The sequence below is a fragment of the Erinaceus europaeus genome, chromosome 12 (genome assembly GCF_950295315.1).
Source record: "Erinaceus europaeus chromosome 12, mEriEur2.1, whole genome shotgun sequence".
NCBI lineage: Eukaryota > Metazoa > Chordata > Mammalia > Eulipotyphla > Erinaceidae > Erinaceus > Erinaceus europaeus.
The window spans coordinates 502,475-525,923 of record NC_080173.1 but is presented as its reverse complement, the minus strand read 5'-3'; the positions used below and the strand labels follow the sequence as shown (position 1 = coordinate 525,923).

At 46.1% G+C, this 23,449-nt stretch overlaps 1 protein-coding gene and 1 long non-coding RNA gene across 3 annotated transcripts in view; both read right to left on the bottom strand.

The window, feature by feature from the left end:
- Positions 1–806: 806 nt before the first annotated feature.
- On the bottom strand, positions 807–6,163 carry LOC132541800 (uncharacterized). Its single transcript, XR_009552879.1, has 2 exons — positions 2,627–6,163; positions 807–2,265 (listed from the first exon to the last, which is right to left on the bottom strand). It is a non-coding gene; the product is annotated as an uncharacterized LOC132541800 (long non-coding RNA).
- A 546-nt stretch (positions 6,164–6,709) lies between these two features.
- The window catches only part of ITGB3 (integrin subunit beta 3), a 72,250-nt gene continuing 55,510 nt past the window's right edge, over positions 6,710–23,449 (bottom strand). For both annotated transcript variants that reach the window (XM_007535934.3, XM_016193800.2), the window contains 5 exons: positions 20,429–20,651; positions 19,245–19,345; positions 15,381–15,500; positions 10,849–11,015; positions 6,710–9,341 (listed from right to left, as the gene is read on the bottom strand). In XM_007535934.3, coding sequence (XP_007535996.1) covers positions 9,276–9,341; positions 10,849–11,015; positions 15,381–15,500; positions 19,245–19,345; positions 20,429–20,651 — 677 coding nt within the window. In that variant the 3' untranslated portion in view covers positions 6,710–9,275. The remainder of the gene's footprint in view (positions 9,342–10,848; positions 11,016–15,380; positions 15,501–19,244; positions 19,346–20,428; positions 20,652–23,449) is intronic.

The window sequence follows — 23,449 nt, the reverse complement described above, 5'->3', positions numbered from 1 at the left end:
AGCACCTCTTAGCTGCTACCCCACTGGTTTTCTTTTCTTTTTTTTATTTAAGAAAGGATAAATTAACAAAACCGTAGGGTAGGAGGGGTACAACTCCACACAATTCCCACCACCCATCTCCATATCCCACCCCCTCCCCTGATAGCTTTCCCATTCTCTATCCCTCTGGGAGCATGGACCCAGGGTCATTGTGGGTTGCAGAAGGTAGAAGGTCTGGCTTCTGTAATTGCTTCCCCGCTGAACATGGGCGTTGACTGGTCGGTCCAAACTTCCAGTCTGCCTCTCTCTTTCCCTAGTAGGGTGGGTTTCTGGGGAAGTGGAGCTCCAGGACTCTTTTCAACACTGTTTTCAGGTTATTGTATCAAAGTACCATGTGAGCAGACAAAGGGTTAAAGAATTTAAGTTTGTGCCTCACAGATCCGCTCATTCAAATAAAAACTCTAAGAAGTCTGAGGCCTTTGCCCTTCAACAGAGGGCAAGGTAGAAAAAAAAATTATTTGTGACAGGACTTTTATTTCACAGACTAAAACTGAACAAAATCCAGAGGAGGAGCCAGTAGATAGCTCACCTGCTGCAGTGCACACTGCTTACGATGTGCAAGGCCCAGGTCCAAAGTCCTGGCCTCTACGTGGGAGTACCTGCACCAGGAAGCCTCACAAGAGGAGAGGCAGAGCTACAGTGGCTCACCTAGTCCATCTCTCTCTCCTCTGTCTCTCACCCTCTGTCTAACAGCAGCGGCACCCTGAAGGGGCACAGCCTCAGCAATAATCCCTAAGGCAACAACAAGAAAAAAAATTCACTAGAGGCTTTTTGTATCACCATTTTTATTGGGGAGCTAATGGATTACAGTACAGTTTTAACATAAGGGTACAATTTCTCACCTCCCTGCGAAAGGCCTTTGTGAACTCTCCTGCAACGTGGGTCCTTTTCCATCATCATGCCCCTAGACGCCAAGGCTCTCTCTATCCCCTCCCTCCTCCTCCTTCTCCAGACAGCCTTGCTTTGGTGCAATACAGCTCCCTGTCCAGTCCAAGTTTTGTTTTGTGTTTTTCCTCTCTGTCTTTGTTTCTTAAATTCCACCTATAAGTGAGATTATCAAGAGACATTTTTCAAGGAGTGATACGTGGTGAAAGATGCTGCCATTTGAAGCTAATAAAATCAATATTACAAAAGCCCTGTGCACTCTCATGTTCTAGACGCAAGAAGATGGAGAAAACTATTTAGTTGCAGACATACCACCTTTCACAAAACAAAGGATGACTTAGGGAAATCAAGTCAGGAGGGAGGAGTGAAAAGTCATGGACAATTATCCTCAGGCCTGGAGTGTGGAACTGTCAACTTCCAGGCAAAGTTTAAGGCTCACTATGCTCCAGCTACTTATTACCTTCTGCCTCTTACTTGGTAGAACAAGACGTCTGAGGCAGGTATCTTATCCATCCAGGCATTTTTACATCCGTTGTTGTGAGGAAGTATGCATATTGCTTTTTTCCTAAATTCCCAGAAACCTCAGATTGAGAGGTGCTGTTTCTAAGGAACTATATGCAAGTAGCCTCATCTACCCCAGCACTGTGTAGAGGACAGAGGACTGACCTTGGACTGGTGTCGTAGTAAGATGACTGTGTAGCCTTGGAAGGGTTAATGTGTTTTGCATGTGGGAAACTGTAAAAGATTGGTGCCCAGAAGATGGGTGCTGGTGGTTTTAAAATACGTCCACAAGTACTTTGGTGTCTGTACTAGTACCTCCTGATACAAATAGTCACACATGTTATAGCATGAACAATTTCTGGAGTCACAAGTCCAGAACCAGGCTTACAGGACTAAAATCAGAGGTTGTGTTGCATCTGGGTAGTTGCTCTCTGGGAGAACCTGTGACTTGCCATTGCCAGCTCATACTAGCTTCATGCAGGCCTCCACGGCGGGGCCAGCAATCTGGCCTGCTTCCAACATCACGCTTACCGCTCTGACGCTCAGCCCCCCAGCCCTCACCCCCCGACCCTCACCTCCACTCTCACCCTTACCCCCACTCTGGCCCTTTGCTTTCCTTTTATAAAGACCCTTATGAGGTCAGCAGATAGCACAGTGGTTATGCAGAGACTCTTATGCCTGAAGCTCCAAAGTCCCAGGTTCAATCCCCTGCATCATCATAAACCAGAGCTGAGCAGGGCTCTGATTAAAAGAAAAAAGAAAAGAAAAAAAATAAATAAAAATACCTTATGATTACAGCAAGCTTACACAGATAACCCATGTTCACTTTCCTCTCAAGATCTTTAATTGTTGTATGCTTTACATTGGGTTGTTCTAGTTCTCCCCCGCCAAGAAAATTGGATCAGTCCTGCTAATTTCGCTGGCCCGCTTGGCCCCGCCCCAAGGAACCCCGAGAGGGTTCCAGAGTTCCAGAGTTCCAGAGTTCGAGAGTTGGAGAGTTGCAGAGTTAGAGAGTGCTTGGCGCCGTCGCGGGGGAAAGAGGCAACAGAGTTCTGTTTGGTGATTAGTTTGTCTTAGTTTATGAATCGTTGTTCCTGAATAAAGAAATACAGCTTCCCTGCCCAGCCGTGTGTCTCTGGTCGTCTCTGTTACCCGCCCGTGAAGCTGGCCCGGCCAGCTAGAGCCTCCGAATTTTAACAACATTTAATTACATGAGAAAAGCCCTTTATTCCATGCAAGGTAACATTTACTGTCTCTGGGGCTTAGACATATCAGTGGGTGACAATGATTCTGTCCTAACATCCTTCTCAATGTGTGGCGTCTATTCCTCTCCCCACAAATGTGGGCTGAAGTTAGTGACATGCCTTTAATGAACTGACCACAGCAGAACTGACAGTATGATGCCAAACTAGTCATAAAAAACACCGCAGCTGCCTCCTTACTTGGGGAGAAACTAGTGGACACTCTGGACACGCCTAAGAAGATGTCAAAGTGTGGCAAAGTGTTGAGGTAATCAACTTTTGTCAGTAGCCAGTGTGTAGCTGAAGCCTCCAGTCAAGTGTCATCCGAGTAAACCATCTCAGAAGAGCTCTTCCTGCTCAGCTGGTGTGGCCCAGGTCACCAGTCTGATGACAACTCCATGAGCCCTGAAATAAAACTACCAAGTCAAGTCATGCCTGAATTCCTGATCACAAAGGCTGCAAGACGTTCATTGCTTTAAGCTATTAAGGGCTTTCTTATGCACCAATAGACAACTGGTAGTTTCCTGGGCCACATCTTGAGCCATGGCGTCTGCTTACCACCTACTCTGGGCTACTAGCCCCATAGCCCAGCCCATGGGAAACAGATGGGGAGAAGAACAACAGCCCAGCCTGTGAGTGGCACTGACTGAAAGTGGTGTGCTCTGCTCTCACTCACTTCTGTCTAGGATGTAGACGGCCATGGCTCACTGAGCCATGAGACACATAGCATTCTGGGTAGCTGTGTGCCCAACTAAAAAGTGGAAGTTCTAGTACTATTCCAAGAAGGGGAAACAGATAATGGAACACGATTACAAAGCATGGGTATGCAGGAAAAGCAAAGTTCATAATACATCCACATTTTTCCTATTTCTTAAGTATTCCCATTGACTGCCAGGTTATATTCACACACCCACCACTCTGGCCCTCTCCACAGTCACATCAGTTATATACGAATCATGGAAAAATCCAACTAATACACTGGGAGAGTCATAAGGAATTCTGAAACTTTTTGCTTTCAAAGTTCTTTTCAGAGACACAGATAAAGAATATTTACAATAAAGGTTTTTCCCAATGGCTCTTTAATTTCCTGGCTGTTTTCTAGAGACAACTGGTGAGAAATGTTTCCTCTCTGCAAGAGGTTATCGAGACACCACTGTGACATAAATAACTGCTAAGATCACAGTCCTGCTCCTGGCCAACATTCTCTTTTCACATTCAAACCATTCCTAGGTCGCTAATTAAGCGGATTTAATTTTTATTTAAAGATAAAATTTAACTCCAATTGCAGGCTTCCTTGTACATTTTAGTCAAACTAGAGCAAATTTGAGATAGATATATAGATAGATATACATATATAGATATATATCCACAGAGAATATGTATACTTGTGAAGTGTGTATCCTAGTTTCCTTATATCAATGTGAAAATGAGCTCATTGCAATTCTAAGGCAAACTTCTTGTAGTCAAGCCTAGTGGTCACTAGAAAGCAACTACTTTAGAGTTCCTACCAAAAGTTAAAAGCATTTCAAATATGATTTGTCATACAGCTTTTCATTTTCACATCAAGGTCTCCATTTCCACTCCAGATATTTATTCATCAGTTAGTAAAACATAGTGAATCTTACAAAACTTTTCACAAAAGGACTATGTCCACATAGGCTTCTTATGATGTCACTATAGTATGTTCAAGAACGTACATTCTGTCAGTAATGTGAGGCTTGTGATGAGTGTTCTCTAAAGTACCCTGTCCCACACTGTCAGTACCCAGTCTCTTGTTATTCCCAGAGCACTGCTCATCTCTGGCTTCTAGTGGTACTAGGGATTGAACCTTGGACCTAGGAGCACCAGGCCTAAAAGCCTTTTGTATAACCACTAGACCTCTGATAGATCCCTCTCTCCACCATCACTGGTCACACCCATTGGGAATATCATTATAAACCCTTTTGTGGGTTTTTTCAGGACTGTACCCTCAATATGAACTAGCAAAGGTAAGAACTGCCCCACTCTCCAAAGGAAAGCTGGGTCAGCCTACTCTGCCACTGGAGAAAGACTAGCTCTGAAATGAGTGCAGCCTAGAATGTTCCCAGCTGTGACTATGGACTGTGAGCTCAGACAGACAGGGACTCAGAGGTTGTACAGACTCCTGGGCTAAATAGGAATGGATACAGGCCCCATGTTAGATCGGTGTGGTAAACAGTTAATTGCATTTATGTATCTTCTTCAAGTTTGAGAGCAACTCTCTGTCCTAATCCTGCTTCCTTGTTATAGTCCTAACTCTGACACCATCTTCACAGACAATATTTCTAGCCCACCCCCACATCAGCTTTCAAGCTCAAGCAAAGATTATTAAAACACAGGCTCCTAGGAACATTCCTACAATAGCTTTTTCTACTTTCTTCTACCCTAAGGTCCCTTCTTTCATCTGCTCTATCCTTACTTTGTGGTTCCGGTTTATTAAACATTTGTCCTGCTTTACAGCTTACTGAATTTCAGCCACCAAGTTCCAGATGCTACTATGATGCCACCCTGACTTCCCTGGGCTGACGACCTCACCCATGTGTCCTAGAACCTCCCCGCCCCAGACCCCTGCCCCACTGGGGAAAGACAGAGACAGGCTGGGGGTGTGGATCCACCTGCCAACATCCTTGTCCAGTGGAGAAGCAATTACAGAAGCCAGAACTCCCACCTTCTGCACCCCATAAGAATTTTGATCCATGAAGAAATCATGTTAAGTGAAATAAGTCAGAAACAGAAGGATGAATATGGGATGATCTCACTCTCTAGCATAAGTTGAACAGCAAGATCAGAAGAGAAAAAACAAGTAGAACCTGAACTGGAGTTGATGTATTGCACCAAAGTAAAAGACTCTGGGGTGGGTGGGAGAGAGTACAGGTCCAAAAAGGATGACAGAGGACCCAGTGGGGATTGTATTGTTATGTGGAAAACTGAGAAATGTTATGCATATACAAACTATTGTATTTACTGTTGAATGTAAAACATTAATCCCCCAATAAAGAAATTACAAAAAAAATAATAATTCTGGTCCATATTCCCATAGGGATAAAGAATAGGGAAGCTTCTAATGGAGGGAACAGGACAAGGAACTCTGGTGGTGGGAACTGTATGAAATTGTGCTCTTGTCATTTTACAATCTTCTTAATCAATATTATATCACTAATAAAAAAATAAAATAGGTTTTAAAAAGTAGATTTGTGTATGTGTGGATATTTGGTTTTCTGAATCTCTAAGCCAAGATATATTCTTAACCTCATAGTAACTAAGCTGACTTAACTACAAACTTCTTTCTAAGCCAGAAAGATACATATGTGGCTCCTTAAATCAGCTGTTCTCATATTTGGAGCTTGCATCAGAATCACCAGTAAGGCTTTATTAAAATAGACCGCCAGGCCCAAGTAAGACCTGTGCATTTTCATTCCTGACCAGTTCCCAGATGATCGCTATACTGCTGGCCCTGAGCCCAAACTTTGAGATCCTCTGTCTTCAGTGAAATTTGCATTTCACTGGTCCTGTAGCTAACTTGACTGTGTGTGTGTGTGTGTGTGTGTGTGTGTGTGTGTGTGTGTATGTGTGTGTCACAGCACTGCTTGGCTCTGGCTTATGGTGGTGCAGGGGATTGAACCTGGGACTTTGGAGCCTCAGGCATGAGAATCTTTTTGCATAACCACTATGCTACCTACCCTCGCTCACCATTAAGTCTTTATTTTTTAACAATGAATGTTGTGCTTTCTGGAACAAAATTAAACTAAATTGTCAGTCTTCTCTGTTGAGATTACACATATCTATATAATAATCAGCTTTAAAAAAACTTAGTTCTTAGAATAGTAGCAATCTACTCATTTTGAAAATGTTTCTAAAAACTAAAGAAAAGTCTGGGTTCTGAACCTACTTCAATTCTTGTAGTCATCATTCTGTTACATTTGAAAACATGCTTATTCTAAAATAGGCATTTGTGCAGCACTGATGTTGACTCAAAAGGAAACTGAAGTAACAGCACGGAAGCTCCCTGGCGTCAGGCAGCAGACTCTTTGTTGAAAGCACATTTAATTCACTGTTGTACAACCCAAACAGAGGAGGTGGTTTGGAAATCAGGAAAGCAATGAGATAATTTCAACCAGGAATATGTCGCAAGTATCTTGAAGTCGTGGATGATTGAGAAATATCTGTTGTGAGGGGAAAATTACCAGAGGGCTCTGAATTCCAATTCCATCAGGACCCAGAGAGAGAAAAGGGGGAGAGGGGAAAAAAATGGAGTTTCCCTCCACTGGAAATTATCCCAGTGGAATTACACCCCTGTTATCTTGTAATTTTGTAAATCAATATTAAACACTAATAGAAAACCTCTGAGGGTAACGCACTTACTCCTTAAGGGACAACTTGTCAGAAGGGTTCAAGTTTCCCATTATTGTCTCCAGATCCTGAGACTGAACACACATTCTGTCCAGAAATGCCAAGTCCAAATAACCTCTCCGTATCTTGCTGTCATCATAACCCAACTTAGATGCTCACCTACATGGTGCCCTATAGCAAAGAACATTCCATGAATGCGACAGAGCTCAGTCACCTGCCCCATTCCTAACCCCAAGGTTTATTCTCCATGTCAGCCAACACATGAATACCAAATACACACTTCAGCTACTTCTCACAAATTCCTTAAAGTGTGGGTGCAAGCGTGTGCAAAGTGAGCCAAGAAATAACAACTAAGTGAAACTAACGTGCTAACAAAAGTGGGAGGACCAGCTGTGAGAGAGGATAGAGAGGTGATGTGGAGTGGCAGCTGCTCTTGTCAGTTGATGACAGGCCTGTCAGATCTCAGTTGCCCACAGAATCATGACCACACATTTGCTGTCCCAGTAAATTCTAGTACCTGAGGATGTAGCTGCTGAGAGACACCCTCTCTGTGCTGGCTGATGCCAAGCCATCATTTGTCCAACCAGAAAACTGTGTCCTAGAAACAAGAGAGTGACTTGTCCTCATTAAGGTCAAAGTCCCCATGAATACAGCACTGAGACCAGGACTTCTGTTTTCTGATCATCAGAAACACTACTTATAGACCTTTTTTTTTTTTCCTTCTTTTCTGAGAGCTAGAGGAAGGGTTAATGTTGGACTAATGTAAGCACCACTACAGTGCCTGCCAGCACTCTATAAAAAGAGCAGCCCACTTCCCTCCTCCTCAGAAAAGGGTTAGCATGCCCACATGCCATCATCACAGCAGTACTGAAGGTCCTCAGAGACCCAGCAGCTGGACAGCAAGTTGCTGCGAATGATGCTAGACGGGAGCGTTTGTGTCCAAGCCAAGCCATGGCTTTATCAGACTCTCCTCCCTCATCATGAAACAAAATCACAAATATGATACAGGTGCATTTACACACGTTCCTTTAGACTAAGCCGCATTGTCCTTTTAAGTCCCCTCTGTGAGAGAGAGAGAGAAATGGAAATGACATTGTACATGTGGCCTCTTGGACTAAAGACTGAGTTCAAATGAGTTTGCCCAGCCCATAGAATAGGCCACACCTCCTGTCATCTATGATTCCACCCTGACACTTACACCTAACGGGCTCAGTGACCCAGGGTCTGGTGATTGCTTCACAAGACACCCAAGAGGTAGATAAATGCAATTAGTCCCATGGATGGATACAGCACTAGAAATAGGACTGTGTATGTGGAGGAGCCTTGAACAATATGTGGAAGAAATACCTGAAGGCTGCAGCCAGGCCTCTGGCTCTCACCATAGTGCTTTTCCTGGGAGGAGAATCTTTTGATCAAGATGAAAATTCCCAGTACACAGCCAATATTTACAGCAGTGATCATGTGTGATTAGGAGGCAAGGGGTGATGCTGGCCTAGGGAGACACTGAGTTTCCAGTGGGGGAATATCTGCAGGACTGTGATGATGAACTAACAGACCTTGGCATGTTCCCTCCAGCCATGCATGGTCCTGGATTGGCCTCCAACAGACTAAAGAAGTGGGTGGCAAGGACTCCCTTCATGAGACAACCGTGTGAACTGAGGTGATGGCAAAAAGCATAGGCAGCTCTACCAGTTCAGCCCTCCTCTGACTTCTCCTTCAACCAGAGGGCAGAGAAAGGAAACAGAGGCCCAGGTGGCACAATATGCTTCAAGCCCATCAGTTCCCACCATAGCTGCTAAGGAGAGTCAGACCCAAGGACTGGAAGTCCCTGGGTAGACAAGGAAGTCCTTAGCAGCCCTTCCTCCCACACACGAAGCCTAAGCGCTTCCCTTCCCCCTTCAAGGTGAATGGGCCAGGAAGGGAAGTTGACTTCTCACTGAGGTAATGAACAGCGCTCAGCTCCAGAGGTCACCCTCTGGAAGCAGGAAGATTCCCTGGAGGAGGTGGTCTGAGGACAAAGGCTGAGGAGCTCTGCTTCTCTGAGGCACATCACAAGCTTTAACTTATCCATTCACACACACACACACACACACACACACACACACACACACACACACACACTCTTACAACCCGCCCACCCTCCAAGCCCATCCCACAAATGTTGGCCCCTGTAAACATCATGGCACAGATGCCCACAATCCTGGGACAGTCTGAAAGTGAGCTGAGGCCGAGCGCCTGCCACTAAGTGCCCTTGTAGGTGACGTTGGTGAAGGTGGATGTGGCCTCTTTGTATAGTGGGTTGTTAGCCTGTAGAGAGAACAGAAAAGTGATTTACAATGAGTGCTCACTTCTTTCCCACTCTCAGTATACATTCAGCTTGAGAAATGTGTCCAGCACAACCTTCTTTGGGAGATATGACGGATGAGAAGCTTATGTTCATACAGTCACCTTCTTTATTTCCAGGTGGTACCAGAGATGGAGTCCATGGGATCTTGTATGTACTTTACCATGATGTTACCTCCCTGGACCAATTTTTAACATTTTATTTTAGAGTCAGAGAGATATGGGGGTTCAAAGCACCAATCCATCATCCGCAGAGTTCTACTGCTTCTATGTGGGGCTAGGGATGTGATGTGTTTGCTCTACCGTTGAATTACCACCCTGGTCCCACAAAGTCATCCTCAGGATGGAAATGAACTTGAAGTAAGAGGGAAGAGAAGGTGGGATGTCATCCTGCCCCTTGGAGGAATCATGTGAAGTGAGAGAGGACAGAAAGAGAAGGATGAATATGTGGTGATCTCACTCATGGACAGAAGCTGAGAAATAAGAACAGAAAGGAAACATAAAGTAGAATTTGGACTGTGTTTGGTGTATTGCAAAAAAGCAAATACTCTGGGGAGAGGGAGGTTCAGCTTCTGACAAGATGGTGGAGGAGCCCTTAGGCTGGGAGTAAGAGTGTTTTGCAGAAAAATGAGAAATTTTACACATGCACCAACAACTGTATTTACTATAAACCTTTAATCCCCCCAATAAAAAAATGTCATCCAGCCTCTGCTTTTGAGAGACTAACCCAAAAAGGAATTCCTACCAAACTAGTCCCCTCTCACTGATGGACAAGGCACTTAACCTCTTTGTGCTCCATTTCTTGATCTATAAAATGGAAATAAGAATATTGCTTAACACTCATGGTTGTTATGGGGATAAAATAATGACATGTTAAAAACAGCTGTGAAATGCTTTGGGTGTGGTAAAACCTCAAATGCTAGCTATTTTTATTTTTCAGATAGAGACAGAGCATAAAAGAGACCACAGCACTGAGGTTTCCTTCAATGCAGGGAAGCCAGACTTGAACCTGGACTGGACATACAGCAAAGCAGCACACTGTCCAATGGGCTATTTCACCAGCCCTGCTATAGCTGGTTTTAAAAAAATTCTTGTTAACACAGGACGTTTTGGACTTTCCTAGTAGATGATGCCTTGTACATCCTCAGTGTAAAATGCACAGGTTTGTCCGCTTCCCCTCATCTGGAAGATGTTTCCTTTTCATATTACCACAGTGTTTAGAAGAGATCTGTGCTCAGTCAGTACTCATTGGCATGGCCTATAGTCAGGAATTTCCCAGAAGCATAAGGACAGCAGGATAGTCAGCCCTCCCCACACACACACACACTCTCTCTCTCTCTCTCTCTCTCTCTCTCTCTCTCTCACTTCAGAACAGGGGCAAGCCGGCAGCCTGTGGTGCTGGCTGGAGTCTGCTGCTTCTACTGCAGCCTCTCAAACCAGATGTCAGAAGACGCCCTTCCCAGCCTCTTACTGTATCCCATTTTGCTCGGGCTCGTTCTTCTTCAAATTTGGCAAACTCCTTCCGGTCATGGATGGTAATGAGGAGCTTCCAGATGAGCAGAGTCGCAAGACCGATGAGCAGAATGGCCCCCATCACCGACAGCAAGACCACCAGGATGTCAGGACCCTTGGGACACTCTGTCAGAGAGAGCACAGGGCAGGCTTGCTGGGAAAGAAGAGGAATCACTTGAATTGGCGCAGATAAGATCTGGACGGCGTGATAAAGTACTGGAAAGCCTTCTGAAGAGCACAGGACATGTAAAATGAGCTAATCCCTTGAAAGAAGGGCCGCTCCTTTTTTCTTAAGATAGAGGCAGAGAGAGAGTGTGTGGAAGTGATCACAGCATGGAAGCTGCCTTCAGTGAGGTAGCGGCCAGGCTTGAACCTGGGTCACACGCAGGGCAAAGCAGCACACTATCCAGCAGAGCTGTTTGCCAGCCTAAAGGAGGAGTCATCTTTAGACAGAGTCTGTTCCTACACTTCAGTGTTGATCTGAGGTCATGAGCTGGTCACCTGTGGGCAGGATCTAGTCCATGTGGTGTGGTTCATACAAGTGCTTATTTAAAAGCCATTTTTGTTGACAACATTAAATTTTTAACAGATTATCCCTCCTAAGATTTCATGTAAAGTCTCCTTCTCTTTAAAAACTATAAAAAGATCAAGAAACAACTGTCCACACAGCACAACTGTGCAGGGCTGAGAAGCAGCCTCCCCTCCCACATAGAAATATGGTTTACAGCCAACAGTTTATATACCTTTCCCATATTTGGGAGCTACTCTCTTCCCTGATCCAGCTTTTTGGTCCTTTTCCAGCCATGACATCATCTCCCCCAGACAACTGGGATCCACCTGCATGTCAGATTTCAGGCTCAGGAAAAAAAAAAAAAAAACTAGTATAGCCACAGGCCCTTTAGAATATAACTAAAATATGCCTACTAGCTATCTACAGAACAGAGACCCCCCCCCCCAACTCTTCATCTGAACTGTTCCAGCCTTTAGGTCCATGATTGGTCAACAATTTGTTTGGCTTTGTATGTTAACTCTTATTTCAGCCACCAGGTTCCAGATGCTAACACGATGCCGACCAGACTTCCCTGGACAGACAACCCCACCAATGTGTCCTGGAGCTCTGATTCCCCAGAGCCCTGCCCCACTAGGGAAAGAGAGAGACAGACTGGGAGTATGGATCTACCTGTCAACGCCCATGTTCAGCGGGGAAGCAATTACAGAAGCCAGACCTTCAACCTTCTGCATCCCACAATGACCCTGGGTCCATGCTCCCAGAGGGATAGAGAATGGGAAAGCTATCAGGGGAGGGGATGGGATACAAAGTTCTGGTGGTGGAAATTGTGTGAAGCTGTACCCCTCTTATCCTAAGGTTTTGTCAATGTTTCCTTTTTATAAATAAAAAAATAAATTAAAAAAGGAAGAAATATGTGGTCTAGGGAGTCAGGCCGTAGCACAGTGAGTTACGCACAGGTGGCACAAAGTGCAAGGACTGACATAAGGATCCCAAGGACCGACGTAAGGATCCCAGTTCGAGCCCCCGGCTCCCCACCTGCATGGGAGTCACTTCACAGGCGGTGAAGAAGGTCTGCAGGTGCCTGTCTTTCTCTCCCCCTCTCTTCCTCTCTCCATTTCTCTCTGTCCTGTCCAATAATAACTACAAAAAAATAACAAGGGCAACAAAAGGGAATAAATAAATATATTTAACAAAAAAAGTAAGAAATATGTGATCTAGTTTACACAATTCTCATACTTCCTCTCCACCACCACCCCACCCCAAATGGAGGCCACATTTGACAGGCCCCTGATTCTGTGCTCCAGGGTAGATTCTGGAGCCAGATGCCAGAAGCCAATGGCTTCAATCCTGGGTTATCACTTCCTTTGCTATGTGACCTTGGTAAATTACCTAAACTTTCTGGGTGTCTGTTTCCTGTTTCTCCATTTTTCAAATGGAGGAAATAATAAAACTGACTTCAAAACCTCACTATGAGGAATAACTAAGATCAACATATTTAGAACTCAGGGATGATGCCTGGTGCTGAGTCACTGCTCCGTCTATGTCGTATTATTACTGGTCTTCTTATATCTGGTTGTCTTGGCTAACTCACTTACCTAGCTCCTGAAGGTACTGAAGTTTGCTGTCCTGATTAATAGATTTACATCCCTAAGGGCTGAAAATCTCATGGCTTTTTTTTAAAACATACTTAGAGACAAGGAAGTCTGCCAACCAAAACATTTTGGGCTCCTTCCCAAAACATTTAGTCATTTAAGAGCCTAACTTTAGTGAGAGTCAACTTCCTTTTCAAGTCTGATCAACAGCCAGCACAGACTGAATGTGTCACCTTCTGAGGACCAGGCAGAGCTCTCCTCCTACAGACCACAGGTGTCTGGTGGGGTGCTGTGTAATTAGGTGTTTGTGTATGAGTGCTGGTGAGTCTGGAAAGGAACTACACCCACTTTCCGCACTGTCTCCCACCTTCTCCTCTAAACATGCACTCTATGCTCAACACACAAACCACCATCTCAAACCAAAGCAGGCCATTTACCAAGCTACCAAATTGCTTGTCTATATTTTCCAAGCTACCAAATTACCTGTCTATATTTAAAGAGAGGCTGTAAGGACTCTCAAACCTCAAAGTGAAACCTCTTCAATTCTGTATGTTAGCATAGGTGGTATAGGTAGAAGTTCAGGAAGACTTGGGGAGGGCGGTGGCGGAGAGGATGTTCTATCAACTATCTTTCCTGAAAGGGGAAGATGGCAGGTCTCCACGAAGTAGAAAAGATCAGGTAGTTTCTGGAGAGCCCTCTCAGCCTCTGAGGGGAGACCCATGGCAGATGGCCAAGGTTAGAAAGCACCAGAAAAGGTTAGTAGATTTGAGAAACAAAAGTAACAGAAAGTTCAGTTAAATCTTAACTTCAGATAAGCAACGAGTAACCCTTTAGCAAACACATATACCAAGTATTGCGTGGGATACACTGTATTTTATCAGGCAACCCTGTCTGAGAGTGGCGAGGGTCCAGCTCAGGGAAGCCCCTCCCGTGTTGGCGGCACACCACTCGGTCGATGCAAAGCCCTTCAGCAGTACACCCCTGAGTACAGCAAGAGGTCTAGGGCCTTCAGAGAAGCCATCTACACACGCACGGGTCCGAGTAGGAGAAGAGCAGGAATATTATCTCACATACTTCAGAACCTCAGATGTTACCTCCTTCTCAAAGTTCGAGTCCCTGAAGGTGGTTGGGGATAGGGAGAGAGAGAAAATGAACTTGGAATTCTGGGGTAATGAGATAAGGAACATGGAACTAGTGTTCCATCTCCTAATAGAAAAGAAAAGTTCTGCTTGAAAGAAGCCAGAAATATTGCCCACCCAGCAGAGTGGCAGGAAGTATTTGCATTTCCCAGGCTATCATCTTTGTTTACCACAGTTCCAGTCTCAAAACACCAAGTCAAAAGGTATAGGTAAGAAATACCGTAGAAGTCTCAACAAGGATTAAGTCAACAGACAGATGACGCAAGGCTACACCCAAAAGTAAGAAGCTGCTGCTTTTTCGAAATGAAGAGGGACAAAGGTAAAAATAAAAGGAAAATGGAAAATCTCTATTACATTTATTTGTATCTATGGCTTGAAGGTGGCCTAATCTTCCAGGAGGACACTGCCCCCAAAGGGCACAGGCAAGGATGCCGTGAATTGCATCTACAATTGCATCTACGACTGTGTTGTCAGATCACTGCTCAGCTCTGGCTACGGTGTTGCCAGGAACTAAACCTGGGACCTCAGAGCCTCAGGTATGAATGTTGCTTGCATAACCATTATGCTACCTCCCTGGCCCCACACTAGGAAAAAAAAAAGTGAAGGTGTGACTGGGAGGAGACTTGGGAGTTGAGAGTCTCACTCACTCATGGGGCCCTGGGCTCAGTCCCAACAAGCACAACTCCATGGAGGGTGGGCAGTGCTCTCAATGTCTCACACACTGTCTCTCTGTTTTTCTCCCTCTTCTCCTTCCACCCCTTCTCCCTCCTTTCTTCCCTCAATAAGTCAATAAATACATAAATACATAGGGCCAAGGCTGTTATTTAAAGGCACATGTGTGAGGTCCTTAAACTATCCAGCATCCCCAGCAAACTGAGGGCAGATTGCTCATGAAAATAACTGATTCAGTTTTTAGTCAAGTAGATCACTTGTACAGACAAATTCTAGAATTTAATTCCTTCCTTCTTAACATTATCACTTTGAAATATATGATAGTCACATACTCCGTTCCTTTGTAAGACCTATACCTGTCTTTTTCTTCATATTCACCTTCTTATCTTTCTTTCATCTGTAAGTCATTTTCTTACTAACATTTGGATTTATTCATTGCTCAATACAAATGGCAGGTCCTAACTTAACCACGTGTAAGCTTTTGTTTAAGAAGGAAACAGCCAGGGGAAAGAAAGCACTGCCTGTGGAAGTTCTCCCTCTCCCTGCAGGCTGGTCTGGGCCCTCCAGTTTTACTCACCTGGCTCTTTCACCACGTGAAGGATGGACTTTCCACTTGTGTCTTCATAGTACTGGAACCTGACAACACAGTCGTCTTCATTCTTGTAGGTGCAATTCACGGCATCCTTGCCAGTGTCCTCTGAGGCAGGGACGTGGGAGAATGAAAATTCTCATTAATTCCTACAAGACTAGGCCATCTTCAAACCACAGTCATGAGACTTCTGGGAAAATGTGTGACAGGAACCCTATTCCTGGGGCTGGGTGGTGGCGCACCTGGTTCAGCGCACATGTTACAATGAGCAAGGATCCAGGTTCCAGCCACTGGTCCCCACCTGCAGGGAGAAAGCTTGCGAGTGGTGAAGCAGGGCTGCCTGCAAGTGTCTCTCTGTCTCTCTCTCTCTCTCTGCCTTCTTGATTTCTGACTGTCTCTACCCGACAAATAAATATAATTTTTTAAAAAACCCTATTCCTGGTCTCGGGCAAAGTGTCTGCATCTGATTTGCAGCATTCCTGTCAACTGCCCCCAGATGGTCTGGGTGGATGAGCCTTGCTTTCTGGTTCTTAGCCCTTTCTCTGGAAGGGACACGGAAGGGACATGACACAAGAGTATTACACAGTCTGATCCAAACCCTGACTCTCCTGACTGCCCGACGTGTGGTCTTGGGTAAACTATGTGATCCCATCATCTCTCTCTCTCTCTCTCTTCCTCTGTAAAGGTCTAGCTGAGAACTAACAGCAACACTGAACAATGCCTACGCACACAGTGACATCCCTTTCTCCCGTTCCCTGCTTGCGGGGTGGCCCTGCATGGTCTATGCACCCAGTCCTGTGTGTCTTCTGTCTCTGCTTCTGATCCAGTGTTCTCCCCCAAATTCTCGTTCTCTTCTTTGACTCCCACTATGTGTCGCAGTGTGTTGTTCTGACAGGGAACTCTGGTGACCCCACCAGCTGTCCTGTGCCCTGCACTGATGGAACCATGTGGGTGGAACTGAGCCAAGGCACCGAGGTCACTAGGCGGGACTGAAACAGCATCTCAGGACACTTGCCTTTGTACTTGAACCCAGAAAGCCCTCAGTAAGCCGGTGGTGCCACTGTACAGTGGGAAAAGGAAGGGTTTCGGAATTAACTTCTAACCACTAGCTTACTTGAGCAAGTTACTTAATGTCGTTATCTGCAAAATGAAAATAGCAGGGGCTGGGGCAGTAGCGCAGTGGGTTAAGCACACATGGTGCAAAACTCAAGGACCAGAGTAAGGATCCCGGTTCAAGCCCCTGGCTCCCTACCTGCAGAGAGGTCACTTCACAAGTGGTGAAACAGGTCTGCATGTGTCTGTCTTTCTCTCCCTTGTCTATCTTCCCCTCTTCTCTCGATTTCTCTCTGTCTTATCCAACAACAGCAGCAATAACAATAATAGCAACAACAAAATGGGAAATTAGCCTCCAGGAGCAGTGGATTCATAGTGCAGGCATCAAGCCCCCAGCAATAACCCTGGAGGCAAAAAGAAGAAGGTGGAGGAGGAGGAAAAAATAGCAACAGGACTGAGCTTCAACTTTCCTACGTTGCTGGGAGAAAAATAAGATAATGTATTTGAAAAAAATATTACTTTCTTAAGTTATAAAGCCCTCTATAAAGAGGCATTTATTTTTATTATTTATTGGATAAAAACAGAGACAATTTGGAAGGGGAAGGGGACATATATTAGAGAGAGAGACCTGATTCACTGCTTTTAAGCTTCCCCCCTTCAGGTGGGGCCGGGGGGCGGGGCTTGAACCCGGGTTCTTGCACTTGGTAACATATGTGCTCAACCAGGTGTATCACCACCCGGCCATTATTTTATTATTGTGTCAAGAGTAGGGTAGAGAAAAACTTACCACACTGATTATTAGGTCTAAGTAGCCGCAATGCCGCACCTCTCATTGGCTCCTCCCCTTCCCGACTCCCCAGGCTAATCATAGAAAGCCCAGTCTTCCATAGGAAAAACAGTCGTTCAAATGTAAATATCTTTGCCCCTGGCCCACTTCTGATATTAGCCAAGGCCCAGAAATATGACTTTCTTTTCCCATAGTGGCCCCACCCAGAAGCTGGCTGACTGACTGTACCTCATGGCAGCTCTCATTAAAAATGTGTTCCTGGGAGTCGGGCGGTAGCGCAGCAGGTTAAGCGCACTGGGCGCAAAGCGCAAGGACCCGTGGAAGGATCCCCGTTAGAGCCCCAGTTCCCCAACTGCAGGGGAGCCACTTCACAGGTGGTGAAGCAGGTCTACAGGTGTCTGTCTTTCTCTCCCCCTCTCTGTCTTCCCTTCCTCTCTCCATTTCTCTCTGTCCTATCCAACAACAATGACATCAATAACAACAGTAATAACTACAACAATAAAAATAAGGGCAACAAAAAGGAAAATAAATATCCTGCCTCCATGGGAGACTGCTATCTCTGAACAGACTGCCATCTGCCAACACCCTGGCACCAACCTGTGCCCAGCTGACCCAGACAGCCACATCAAATGCTCTGATAGCAGAAAGAAATCATCTCCTTTTAAGTGAGATGAAGAACAAACCACAATAACTACTGGCAGTGCCATTTTTAATTAGATTTTTTTATCTTTATTTATTGGATAAAGTCAGAAATCGAGAGAGAAGGGGGGTGATAGGGAGGGAGACAGAGAGACGCCTGTAGCCCTGCTTCACACTTAGAAAGCTTTCTCCCGGGAGTTGGGCGGGAGTGCAGCAGGCTAAGCGCAGGTGGCACAAAGTGCAAGGACCGGGGTAAAAATCCCAATTCAAGCCCCCAGCTCCCCACCTGCAGGGAAGTCGCTTCACAAGTGGTGAATCAGGTCTGCAGTTGTCTATCTTTCTCTCCTCCTCTCTTGTCTTTCCCTCCTCTCTCCATTTCTCTCTGTCCTATCCAACAACGACAACATGAACAACAACAATAACTACAACAACAATTAAAAAAAAAACAAGGGCAACAAGAGGGAAAATAAATAAGTAAATATTAAAAAGAATAGTTAAGAAAGCTTTCTCCCTGCAGCTGGGGACCAGGGGCTTGAACCTGAGTCTTGTGCATTGTAACATGTAACCAAGTGTGCCACCACCTGGCCCCCCCAAGCCTAATCTAACTTCTTTCTTTCTCTCTTTACTGTATAGAAACAAATATATTGAGAAAGAAGTGGGAGAGAGAGCAGAAGAGAGACAGAGAGACACCGGCAGCCCTGATTCATCACTTGTGAAGCTTTCCCCCTGCATGTGGGGACCAGGGGCTTGAACCCTTGTCCTTGTACCTTGTGACATGTGCACTCAGCCAGGTGTGCCACCACCGGGCCCCAGGGCAGAACCATTTTGATCCTCCCTGTATTTCTATCTAACTCGAGGAGGTTCATCAAAGGGCCAGAGAAGGACCTGGGATAAGGATTTTGGCTGCAGACCCATACAGGTAGAGGAATCTCCAGACCAGCAATGCTCCTAGATGATTCCTCCGTACTGACCAAGCTGCTAGTCTAGAAGGATGGCAGCCCTGGGAACTAGGTCCTCTTTCTGTGCCTCAGTCTCTTCTCTTTAGGCATGAAATGGGTTATCTTCCTCTTCTCTAGGGAAGCAGGTCTGTCTGACTCATCGCTGCTGTACTCATTATTTGCTGAACCTGTGGGTTCTGGGAGGCAGGAGACGGCACTGTTAAACACAGAGATGCCAGAGGGCTGAGGCAGCTGCGTCCATGCACCCAGCATGCTTCCTCTGCTCGACCGCTTCTATTCAATGCCTGTGGCACAGCATTCCTCCAAGTTGGAAATATTCTTATATGTTGCAGATGATAACTGAGCATGTTTTTGGATTAACTGGGGAAAATTCAGAACCACAGGCGCACAATTCTGGAGACATGCCATACTTACTGAGCTCAGTCACAGACTCAATCTCATCACGGCAGTAGAGGCTGCAGGTGTTTTCTTCATATAAGACTCCCCGGTCAAATTTCTTACACTCCACACAGTCCCTAGGAGAGACGGCAGAGGGGTGCAGAGGAGGAGCAAGCCTATGTGTGTTTCAGTCAGGCTCTGACCACCACACACCCAGGAGGCTGCAAGCAAGTAAAATGTCTGTAAAACAAAGTCAGAGACTCTGGGGTGGAGGGGGGGAGGTTCAGGTCCTGGAACATGATGGCAGAGGAGGACCTAGTGGGGCTGAATTTTTATGTGGAAACCTGGGAAATGTTCCACATGTACCAACTACGGTATTTTACTGTTGACTGTAAACCATTAATCCCCCAGGGCTGGGAGTGCCCTCCTCACCCGTGGGTGAGTCTGGCAGAAGCTGCAGGTCCTTCTTTCCACCTCTCCATCGAGGTAGCAGGAGGGTGGACCTGTGCCGTTTTAAGTCAGAACTGTTTATGTGACTTGGAAATCTGGTGCAAAATGAGAATGTCAGTTCCCTTGTTCAGGAGCTACTAAGATCAGGTATATAGCTCAGTATCATGGGTTTTGCATGTATGTGGTCCTGGGCTTGAGCCCCAGGACACACACACACATACACACACACACACACACACACACACACACACACATTACTAAAAATCCCAAAACGATGACAACAGAACATCACACCAAGCGCAGGGCCTGGACACTGCCCATGAATCCAGCCCCACTCCAGTGCAGAGCAATGGCAATGCCACAGACTTGGGCAGACGTGCTTCCTCTGCCGCTGCCTGGGTGGTGTCTGTGCCAGGGCAAATCTCCTGTGTTGCCTGCAGCCTCGCAGCTCCAGCCCTCGGGTCTCCCAGAGAACCAGCACGCCAAAACCACAAGTTCTCCAGTGGGGCTTCCTCCCAACTCACAAGGACTCTGGGTGCCACCTGGGAGTGAGACTTCTATAACTGGTACCCAGCTGGCACTACTCTGGCCTTTCATGCTTGGCTCTGCCTCCAAAGCTTTCAATGGAGAAAAAGAGATTTGGCCACTTGGCTGGAGCTCTCCTCTCTGAAGCTTTGGTGAGATAAGACAGGATCAAGAGAGATGGGGGTTCTAGCCTGCAGGACCCACTCCTCCTTCCCAGACAGGGACACTTGAGTCTCTGCACTCACTTCTTAAAGGTGCAGGCATCAGGGCAAGTAGGACACTTCTCGCAGGTGTTGCCGTAGGAGCCAGGCTGGATGCAGACACAGCTGCCGCATTCACACTTGCCGCGGCCACTGCACAGCAGGCCGTTGCTGGACACGCAGGTGTCGGTGCGTGTGGTGCAGTTGCAGTAGTAGCCGGTCCAATCCGAGTCACACAGACAGTCCCCACAGCTGCACTGGCCGTGGCCTGAAATCACAGCCCATGGGGGAGGACCAGCTGGTGAGGGACCCACCCTGATGGCAGACGGCACCCTGCTACCCTGTAACCACACAGACTGGACTCTCCAGGCTGACAGGCAACTGGTTCGCCAAGTGGGAGAAGAGGGTCGGGCTACCCAGTGGGGACAAACTCAGTTCTCTGGGTATCCTGAGGCATGGATGGCAAAACTTGGAGTCTGGGAAAGAATTCACCTGGGAGGGAGGGTGCCTGTTTTGCAAAGTGACTTGGGTTCAAGTCCCCAACTCCCACAGCAATGAGAAAAGATGTGGTGCTGTAGTGAGTCTCTCTCTCTCTCTCTCTCTATTTTCTTATCTCTCCTATTCTATCTTGAAAAAAAAAAATCTAACTTGAAAGATAAATAAACCCCAGGCAATAAAAACAAAAAGGAGATGTGGGATGGGGACTTAGGGGAAAGGAAACAGCCTATTTGTTCTGCAAAAGACTTTCATAGCTGAGGCTCAAAGGTCCTAGGTTGAGGGTCTGGTGGTAGCACAGCAGGTTAAGCACACATGGAGCAAAGTGCGAGGACCAGCATAAGGATCCCGGTTCAAGCCCCCAGCTCCCCAACTACAGGGGCATCACTTCACAAGCAGTGAAGCTGGTCTGCAGCTGTCTCTCTCTCCCCCTCTCTGTCTTCCCCTCCTCTCTCCATTTCTCTCTGTCCTATCCAATAACAATGACATCAATAATAATAGCAACAACAACAACAATAATAACCACAACAAGGGCAACAAAAAGAGAAAAAAAAATAGCTTCCAGGGAGTCAGGTGGTAGTGCAGCAGGTTAAACGCAGGTGGCTCAAAGCCTGAGGACAGGCGTAAGGATCCCGGTTTGAGCCTCCGGCTTCCCACCTGCAAGGGAGTCACTTCACAAGCGGTGAAACAGGTCTGCAGGTGTCTATCTCTCTCTCTCTCTCTCTCTCTGTCTTTCCCTCCTCTCTTCATTTCTCTCTATCCTATCCAACAATGACAACAGCAACAATAATAACTACAACAATAAAAAAAATGCTTCCAGAAACAGTGAATTCGCACCAAGCCCCAGCAATAACCCTGGAGGCAATCAATCAATCAATCAATCAATTAATCAATCCTAGGTTCAATCCTCAGCACCACCATAAGCCAGAGCTGAGGAGGGCTCTGGCAAATAAGATAAACAGAGGAGGGAGCTAAGTCTGAGTTACTGGAACAAAGTCTCCAGTTCTTATCCCCTCTCTTGCCTAACTGAATCCCTCTGTCCCCTGCCAGATTCAAGTCTGAGGATAAGTGGGGCACTCTGTGGTGACACTACACCATGCCCCAAACCCAGACACAGCACCCATTATCCATGATAGTGTGAGCTGATGAGAGCCAAGGCCCCTGGGTTCCAAAACTCTGACACAGAGCTGCCCCCTCCTGACCTGAGAAGCCTGTCATCATCACCACCTAGTTGGTTCAAAAATGAAACAAACAAACAAACAAAAAAGTGTGTGTGTGTGGGGGGGGGTGTGTTCTGGTTTGAACAAGCTATCATCTCCCACTAACAACCCAGCTACCAGTTACCAATGTTGCTTTGGTCCTTCACTCAGCTAGGTGTCACCTGACAGGGAGAGCAGCAAGGCTCTAAAGGAATGTACCCCTAGACAGGAAAATCACGGAGGTGTCTGCACACCCTGGAGACAGTCTGGAGAACCCAAGGGGCAGAGAGAAAGCACAGAGAATAAGTAGAGACGATCTCTTGGCTTGCTGAGGGTCTAGGCTGTTAGAAGATTCATAAATGCCACAGAGAAAAGAAGTCAGGAAATAAAAAAATTAAAATAAAAACATAATGAATAAAGGGGGTTTTCTAGGGTTAACAGCAGTGAAAACAGCCAAATAAATCACTTTGGGTAGCCCAGTGGTCTGCCACAACTTCCACTAGCACCAGCCTGACTTCCCTGGGCACACGCCCTCACCCATGTGTCCTGGAACCCCCACCAAAGCCCCACCCCACTAGGGAAAGACAGACAGGCTGGGGGTGTAGATCCACCTGCCAACACCCACGTCCAGCAGAGAAGCAGTTACAGAAGCCACAGCTCCTACCTTCTGCTCCCCATAAAGACCTTTGGTCGATATCAGAGGGATAAAGGATAAAGAAGCTTCCAATGGAGGGGATGGGACACAGAACTCTGGCGGTGGGAACTGCATGGAATTGTACCCCTCTGATTCCACAATCTTGTTAATGATTATTAAATCACTAATAAAAATTTTTAAAAGTAAAGAAAAGAAGCTGATCAACTTGAGCCCATCAGTACAATCTATCCTGCCCTTCTTCAGTCAGACGGAGAAATGCATCACCGTATAATTTCGCAGGTGACCTTTGTGGAGTGAGAAAAGAGAGAGAGAGAGAGAGAGAGAGAGAGAAAGGTGGGGCAACCAAGCCCTTTAGGCATTCAGAGAACTACATCCACGTATGTTTACTCCTGAGGAAGCAAATGTCCAGGTAGAAAGGGGTGCCAGCAATAAGTTCAGTGATAACAGCAGTGGCCCAAACATTCATTGACTGTTGAATATGTGCCAAGTACTCCTGTATATAATGTCACTTTTTAAATTTATGTATTGATTTATTTATTTGCCACCATGGTCATTGCTGGGGCTTGGTACCTGCACTACAAATCCACTGCTCCTGGAGGCCATTTTTCCCATTTTGTTGCCTGTGTTGTTGCCCTTGTTGTTGTTGTTATTGTTGCCATTGCTGTTGTTGCTGTTGGATAGGACAAAAAGAAATGGAGAGGGAGTGGAGACAGACAG